At 42.7% G+C, this 8,581-nt stretch overlaps 1 protein-coding gene across 2 annotated transcripts in view; it reads left to right on the top strand.

Moving 5' to 3' along the window:
* Positions 1–4,099: 4,099 nt before the first annotated feature.
* Positions 4,100–8,581, top strand: part of LOC310796525 (beta-soluble NSF attachment protein) — a gene marked incomplete at both ends in the record, with an annotated part of 8,430 nt that continues 3,948 nt past the window's right edge. For both annotated transcript variants that reach the window (XM_083658725.1, XM_083658724.1), the window contains 2 exons: positions 4,100–4,197; positions 7,952–8,031. In XM_083658725.1, the coding sequence (XP_083514851.1) occupies positions 4,100–4,197; positions 7,952–8,031 (178 nt within the window). The remainder of the gene's footprint in view (positions 4,198–7,951; positions 8,032–8,581) is intronic.

Below are 8,581 nucleotides of genomic sequence, written 5' to 3'. Positions count from 1 at the left end.
ACTGAGCTTGGCTAAAAGGCCGTCGTGCACTCAACTCCCTTTGCTCGGAACGGTCTGTTAAATGATTTAGAGTTAAGGACAAGAACGGCGTGGGAGGCAGACTCTGTAACAAGCTGGGTACATTTTGTTTCGCTGAGATCTATGCTCGTCTGCAATTGGCCTTTTGAGCCCTTATATAGTCAATTTTGATGATGCATTTACCTTTTATGTAATTTGAATACTTTTTTGCGTTAACACTTTATTTGGATAGTCCGCCTACCGAGAGTCTACAGAGTGTTTGTAGCATTTCAACAGCTTATTAGTTGACATTCAACAAACTGATTCTGTTTGCTTCCTGTTCCACACACCTGCACCTAATGATTATGTAGGTATGTATGTATGTATGTATGTAGGTATGTCATATGTGGGTATGTTCATGAATTATCACATATACTATATTGATAATCTGTTATACGGTTGAATTGTTGAATGTCAAACAAATAAGCTGTTGAAATGTTAAAAATACTTTGTATAACTCTCTGTAGGCGGACTATCCAAATAAAATCTTACCTTTTATGCATTTTTGCCTTTTTTCCTTTTTTTTTTTTTTTTTGTAGACCAGGCCTGGTCTCTTGATAAAAAATTAATATACTACTTAATCTCATTGGGAATTCCCGAAATTAAAAAATAAATAATAGAATGACTGATAGCCGAAGACATGTGCTGGATCACTTTAATTTCACCTCTGTACTCTGTGAGGGAGAGGAGATGATGTGCAGAGAAAGACTGTCTTAAAGTGGGATATGCCTTATTGTGAGTCACTGGACAGGTTACTGTAAATTGCAAATGTTTCAGACGTAATAAATTGATCGACCATTTCAAATATGTGTCCCAACTCATTTTGGGCTTGCGAGCCAGTAGCAGTGACCTCCCGTGGGTTTTCCCCACACTGCTGCACCAATGCCTCAACAGCGTTTGATCCAGTGTATCTTTGTTGATGTGCTGTTAGATGTGGAGCTGCCTTGGAGTCTGCTGCAGCTGCATGACTTGTTTTGATGTGAAAGTTGTTGTAACCTTTTTATCATTCTGATTATTTCTTTTTGAGTGCTCATTTACTGTTAATGAAGGATTCAAGAACATGGACAACTTGTAAAGTTTCAAAGTGCAAAGTCTACTTTTTTGTAAAAATGTACAATGAATGGAGCCTGTTACTCTTTCTACAGTGAGCTTCCAGAAAATGAATTGATGGAGCTTTTCCCCCTCTGGACTTAAGCAGCTAAAGCCTGAGTTGTGTTCAGCAAGCTTTTTGTGATGATGCTTGAGCGCTTTTGGCCAGAATCTGTACCTGAACTCAGTCATAGAGGTAACCTACAATGCAATTTTAACTGCAATATGATTCAGATAGTGTGCTAACATTAATTTTAAACCAAGTACTGGCACAATGTTGCAAATGATGTCACTTTATGGCCAGAATGTCGCTCCAGTCTGCTGTTAACAAAATGGCTCTGCCTGCTAACAGTGGCTCAGGTTCACCAATGACAAAAGGTCTTGCTGAACGCACCCCTGATGCTTTAGTGATTTAATCTGAGCATGCTTTGTTGTCTTGGGAGTCAGCACCAGTCAAATTATTATTTGAATTTAAATGATTTACTGAATGCTATTTATAAGACCAATTAAAGAGTATTAAAAACATTTGGTCATGAAATGTGAGGTGTGATTTCTTCATATAGCCACCTGGTATCATGAATGTTACAGATGGATTTGTTCAAGTTATTGAAAAGCACACCATACTGTTTCCTTTTCTCACTTGTGCATTTTTTTTAAGTCTTGTTCATGCCTTTAAGTATTTTCTCCCCAACACATGAGTCAAACAAATCTAAACCAGTGACTTAGGTGAAGATCAGAGTTAGTCTTCTGCCAAAGTCAATCCACCTGGTGGCACAATAAAGTGACAGCAGCAAAAGAGAGTAAATGAACAGAATGCATTGCACGCCAATAGGTCAGGCAAGGCCACACAGCAGCCGAGCTGCGAATGCGAGCTGCAGGATGGGCGAGGCCACGCAGCGGGCAAGCCTAGGAATCGAGCGTGTGAGATACCTAGTGAATGTAAATAAGCATTTAAACTAAATGGAACAAACTAATATGAAAATCAAATGTTTTATAATAATCAATGAATATGACTATAGCGCAAATTAAATGATTAATATCACCAGTATTTCAATCAAAACTATTTTCATTATTTCAAATATAGCATACACAAAATATATCTCAAAACAGCTCGTCTTTTAGAAGCTCAGATGTGTTGAGGGAGCTGAACAGTGAGGTAGAAGTCAGGTGCCATCAGGCATATAATAGGTACTATAATTACTGTTGTCAGGTACATCAAGCCACAAAACTTTGCTGTGATGTGTCTGATAATTGCCACTTTCACACAGGAGCTCAGAGCTGTGGAGTTCGAGGAAGCCGAAGGGGGGGGGGGGGGTGTTCAAGCCGGGAGATGGTATTTTTTTTTATTCGCAGGAAAAACAGTTTGTTGATATTTTCTGGCTAGAATAACCTTTCTCCTAGGCCTAGGCAACTGACAGTATGGAAATTTGAGCATGAGGGGAAATAATGAACTGGCACTTTTAGGTGCTAAATATAGACACACTTGCACGTCAACCCTGTATGTAAATCCTCACTGACACACCCACAGACTACCAGCACTGTCACACACACACACACACACAACTTTCTGGAGACAGTTGCCTTTGAAAAGCAAATCATGTTTCTTTTCCCCAGCAGCAAAGGTTTTTGTAGCAGACAATATTGGTGGCCAGTGACCCGGGCGACACAGAGACTGGCTAGTTTGACAAGTAGCTGGCTGACTGTTGTCCAGTGTTGGGCAAGTTACTGAAAATTGGTAATTAGTTACAGTTACTAGTTACTTCTCTCAAAAAGTAATTTAATTACTTTAAAGTTACTAGTTACTCCAAAGTAATTAGTTACTAGGGAAGGTAACTTTTGCATTAGTTTTAAAAGTCCACTTCGATTGTCTTACAGTGTGGCATTGAACATTAAGTTGCTTATTGGGGAGGCTTATAGCCTACCCAAGGTCATTAGCCTCTGGGGCCCTGGCTGCAGCTGCAGCTCTCTCCCCGAACGAGGTCTGAGGATCAGAAACCGGATAATCCTCTGAAGTTGTCCGTTATTTTCATGTCCTATAAAGTAACTAGTAACAACAAGCCCAGTTACTATTTTAGTAACTGTAACTGAGTTACCAAATTTGAAAAGTAATTAGTTAGATTACTAGTTACTGCAAAAAGTAGTTAAGTTAGAGTAACTAGTTACTTAGTAACTAGTTACTCCCAACACTGCTGTTGTCTGATGGGAGACCTGAAAGTCAACCAATCAGAGCAGCAGGTAATATAGTCAGGATGTCAGACTTCCATGCATCCTGAATATGTATCCAGTGACAACGGCAGCGCATGTTACCATGTGTGTGTGTTTCTTTAATGAAGATGACATTCAATGACACCATTAAAGATGCAGATGGTTGCATCTCTCATTGAACTGTCATTCATAAAAAAAAGTAATTAGTGTATCCCAACTTTGCATGAATTGTAGCTTAATTAAATGAGTATGTAGGTGGATGTGGTTTTTGTATTTTGGGTCTTATGTTTATGGAGGGGGGGCGGTCTCAAAAATATATATACATAGCCTAAATCTTTTTTTAATTACGACTCTGCATTATTTCATTTTTATATAGTTTTGTAGGCTACATTTCCCTGCTGTGTTGTGTTTGATCCTTAAATAAATGGAGATACCCTCTGAGGAAGTGAATGTTCATAATTAAGAGAGAGAGAGCGAGAGAAATAAGACTTCAGCCTCTGGCTGTAGGGTAAGTAAGGGCCTCTGTCGGCCCAGTTCAGCACCGCGGACAGCGAGATATTTAAAACGAGACATCTCCGGCAGGAGGCAGTAGTGAGCCGGGGGACCTTGTGCTCGGCGTAGATGAAGAGCTGCAGCCTCTCAGCATCAGCAGCACCGTCAGAGCCGCCTGTCTCTCTGCTCTGCTCTCCTTCCACTGCGGAACATCGGCCCGTGTCCCCGCTCTCATCCCCTCCGCGCACAGCTCGCCATGGATAACACCGGCAAAGAGAAGGAGGCCATCCAGCTGATGGCTGAGGCCGACAAGAAGGTCAAGGCGTCTGGATCTTTCCTCGGAGGGATGTTCGGGTAAAAGGACGCTCGCTCGCTCTCTCTCTCTCTCTCTCTCTCTCTCTCTCTCTCTCTCTCTCCCCCGCTCTCTCTCTGTGGGGGAGGGATAAGGGATTCCTGCGCGCAGGGCCGCGTTCCAGTCAAATCCTGTCGTAATGTTCTTGCTTTCCATAATGGGGGAGAAAACAATCACCATAACATTCGTGTAGTGTAGTTAGGCATGTGATGTGGCGACGTGTCTTTCGTCCTCAAGACTATAGTGACATAACCTGCGTTGTGCTATCTAGCCATCATAGGTATCCCAATAGGCTAATATCCCAATAGGCCTATTCCACACATATTACATGAAGTTTCGCTGTGCGCCGCCTTTCTAAAATATTGCATAGCGCGTTTTTATATAAAAGGTTCGTTAAAAAAAAACGACCTGTCATTGCTGATAATGTGACTGGTGGTGCTACTGCCGCACACCGCAAGCGACATATCAATGTGCCCTGGCCCCTGGCCCATCTATCTCGCCTGCTGCTGCTGGTGGTGATGCGGGGGAGACACGGAGCGTGCAGGCAGGCAGGCCCTGGGGGGGACACAGGGAGGCGGGGAGAGTGAGTGCGTCAGGCCGGTGTGGGCTCAGCTCAGCTCAGGGCGATGCGGGGGCTGCTTTGTGACGGGGGGGGGGGGGGGGGGGGGGGGGTTGTTTACCTAAAATGGGAACACTGAAATCACACAGTAGGCTGCTGCTATAATAGGATATATAGATAGATAGATAGATAGATAGATAGATAGATAGATAGATAGATAGATAGATAGATAGATAGATAGATAGATAGATAGATAGATAGATAGATAGATAGATAGATTGACCGATCGATCGATCGATCGATCGATAGATGTAACAAGATACACTCATGTGTCAGTAGCTAACAGACAGATGGATTGGTCGCTGAAACCACAGAAATGCCTCAAAGGACTCAAACCTGTCACTTCATCAGATACACACAAATGAGATTTATCCAAGTTGTAGCCTATTCCCCGCCTGTGTGCTCTCACTCACCTTTTCCATCTTTCCCATGTAATTCTCCCCATAAAGCAGCTCCAATTTGGCTACCTTGATGATGTAAAGTCAACTCACTGTCAGAGGTCACTAACATGAGATATGTTGTGTGATTATAGCCTGCATGGTTTGCTGAAGCTAGGGGAAACAAAATGGGTCACATGTGTTTCCGGTGTGGGTCCCCTACTGACATGTTTTAATGAGCCTCGGCCCCACGGGGAGAGACTAAATAAACTCAGTCAGGAGGTGAGGGGGGGGGGGAGGAGCTTGTGACCAGCTCATATACTTCAGTGGTAATCAGACTGATAGACTGATATCTGATTGTACGTGCAGTGAAGCCCTTGGAATGTAGTAATATAGAAGCTTATCATGGTCAAGGCAGGATTAATTCACCTCCGCGCCTCTAGGGACACACGTCCTCCCGTCCCGTAAGCACCCACAAACCCTAACTAAATACTAGCCTGCTCACAAATAATACAAATTAAACCTTTCACAGCTTGGGAAGGCACAGCTTCAGGCCAATAATAACATCTGGCCACATGCACACAGGGGGCAGCTATGGCTCAGGAGGAGCTAGAGCGGGTCGTACGTCACTAATCAGAAGGTCGGTGGTTCAATTGCCCAAAATTACTCCTGATGTAGCTTGCCGACATCAGTCTGTGAATGTGTATCTGAATGGGTGAGTGTAGGCATGTGTTATAAAGCGCTTTGGATAAAAGCACTAGTAGGCATCTCAATTTCTAGGCTCGCCCGCTGTGCGGGCTCACTTGCTCTTATGACATCACTGATGATGTCACAACTTCGCATCACTGATGACATCACCACTGCTCTTATGACATCACTGATTATGTCAACACTGATGAAGGCTGTTAGCTGAAATGCGTTTGTTGTTTTCCTTTTTTTAAACTTTTGATTTTTTATTCTTGAGTCTACTCGCTATTGTCGATTTTGGACGTCACAATGCACAATTGCTCAAGTGACATCACTGATGCCATCACTTCTGGGAATTTATGACATCACTGAAAAATGAAAAATTTCTGATGTATATAATGATGTCTATAATGTTTTACTGCTCTTAGATTATCATTGTTAAGTGAATTGTGTTTTTCATATGTATCTCGTGTATTGCTATGTTTTGTATTTTGTGTTGTCTTTCTCTGTGGACCCCAGGAAGACTAGCTTGTCACTTTGGCGGCAGCTAATGGGGATCCTTTTAAACAATAAACAACAATAAACTGATGACATCATCAGTGGGACAAATCCGACGAGCAACAGCACTGCAAAAGAAACGTGGAGCTAACAGACGGGCTGTTTGACAGCGTTCTTTTGCAAGTTGCTATGGGCGCAATTATCCGGATCTTCTTCGACCATGCCGTTAGATTTTCATGCAAATCACAAATGTGTCTTGAGAGATTACCTGTACCTTGACCCCCCCACTGCCCCACCAGCATAATAGTGAGTGCTGAATCTTGGATGGGTAATATTCACAAAATGCACTGCTTATATATAATAACAATCAATAGGTCGCAGTTCAATAGTTGTAGTGTCGCCTCTGAACCAGTAGATGGTGTTTAGGGTCCCCATGTCAATAGAGGCCATGACTGCAGCTCCATAATCAATCTAAATTGTGGCCTACAGTTACTCTACAGTTAGGGGCCTCGGAGAGGTCAGTAGGGGTCAGCGTCGCGCCTGGCTGCACATTCAATTGAAATGAGTGAAATGCTGCGAAATGCATCCAACACCGACACAGGATGCAGGACTCCGAATATCTTGGGGACCCCTGAAAACTGCAAACAAAAACACAAAATATGTTAAATGTTCATGTTGTTGTTTTGACAGCTGGAGAGAATGAATGTCCGCACACCGGTTAAGCTCCCATAATTTAATAATTGAAATAGCGCAACGTTTCGACCCCACACGGGTCTTCTTCAGGCAATCAATCAACAAGGCACAGACAGGAAAAAGGCAGTTAATATAGCTGTTCAGGTGATTAGTTAATGGTAAACACCTGCCCATCAGCTGATCCGGCCTGTACAACAATTTTTTTTATAAAATTGGTTTAAAACCCCAAGAAAGGGGCATAGGCTACATTCAACATATCACAATATGAAAGTTAATAATTCATTAATATTTCCATCAATAAACCACACCCTTGTTGCAGAAAATAAAATAAAATGAGGAAAGGGGAAAGAAAACCAACAGCCAGTGAGCTGAGCTTAAAGGGACAATTCGCACTTTTTTGCTTACTTCACAAATTCACAAATGAATGCACAAACCTCAGCCTACCATATTACAGAAATGGTTTTATATCAAATTCTTCATTCAGTCCATGAGGGGACAATGGTGTTTAAATAAAATATCCAAAATGTTTCCCGTTGGAGGAGTCTTTTATCATGATCGCCACCTCTAGGTGGTTTTTGGACTCTCTCCACCCCAATATACCTCAGGGCACTGACATTATGACCGGCTGCTTTGAAATGAGCAGCAACTGGGCTGCGTTCATCCCCGGTTCTAATGCAGCTCCGGTGTTCACTTGTTGTTTTGACAGCTCACTGGGGGACTTAGCACTGCATTTTTTGTGGAATAACCCTTGTGAATTTTAGCTCTAAAATTAGTTTTTCGTGTGTGTGTGCACGCGCGTGTGCATGTATGCGTGCGTGCGTGTGTGTGTGTGTGTGTGTGCGTGCGTGTGTGCGTGCGTGCGTGTGTGTGTGTGTGATATAGGGGAAATCACAAGGTGGAGGATGCCTGTGAGATCTACGCCAGAGCTGCCAACATGTTTAAGATGGCAAAGAACTGGAGTGGTAGGCGACACACACACACACACACACACACACACACACACACACACACACACACACACACACACACACACACACACACACACACACACACACACAGTCAAAGCTGATTCACACACACCAAACCTTTCAATGACAGTATGGACTAAATAACACATCACTGGTTAACATTAAAGGATTTATAAAACAGCAACAGGTGAGGGCAGATATGCCCATAATACTGTAACCTCTGTAGCTCACACAAAACACAATTTGGCTGTTTAGATCTTTAGATGTGATGTGTGCTTTGATGGTGCTGCCGAGTTTCAGCTATCCAAAGCCTTCCTAAAATGATACATATAGATGTGAATATCCATACGAATATTCAAGAAAACATTTGAATGAGCAGGTTTAGTGCCACCAGAAATAGAATGTTGACTGCCTTTTGATCTTGTCGTGCTTGTGTGTGTCTGTGTGTGTGTGTGTGTGTGTGTGTGTGTGTGTGTGTGTGTGTGTGTGTGTGTGTGTGTGTGTGTGTGTGTGTGTGTGTGTGTGTGTGTGTGTGTGTGTGTGT

The sequence above is a fragment of the Poromitra crassiceps genome (genome assembly GCF_964638095.1).
Source record: "Poromitra crassiceps genome assembly, chromosome: 22".
Classification (NCBI taxonomy): Eukaryota; Metazoa; Chordata; class Actinopteri; order Beryciformes; family Melamphaidae; genus Poromitra; species Poromitra crassiceps.
This window is presented reverse-complemented; position numbering and strand designations above follow the sequence as displayed.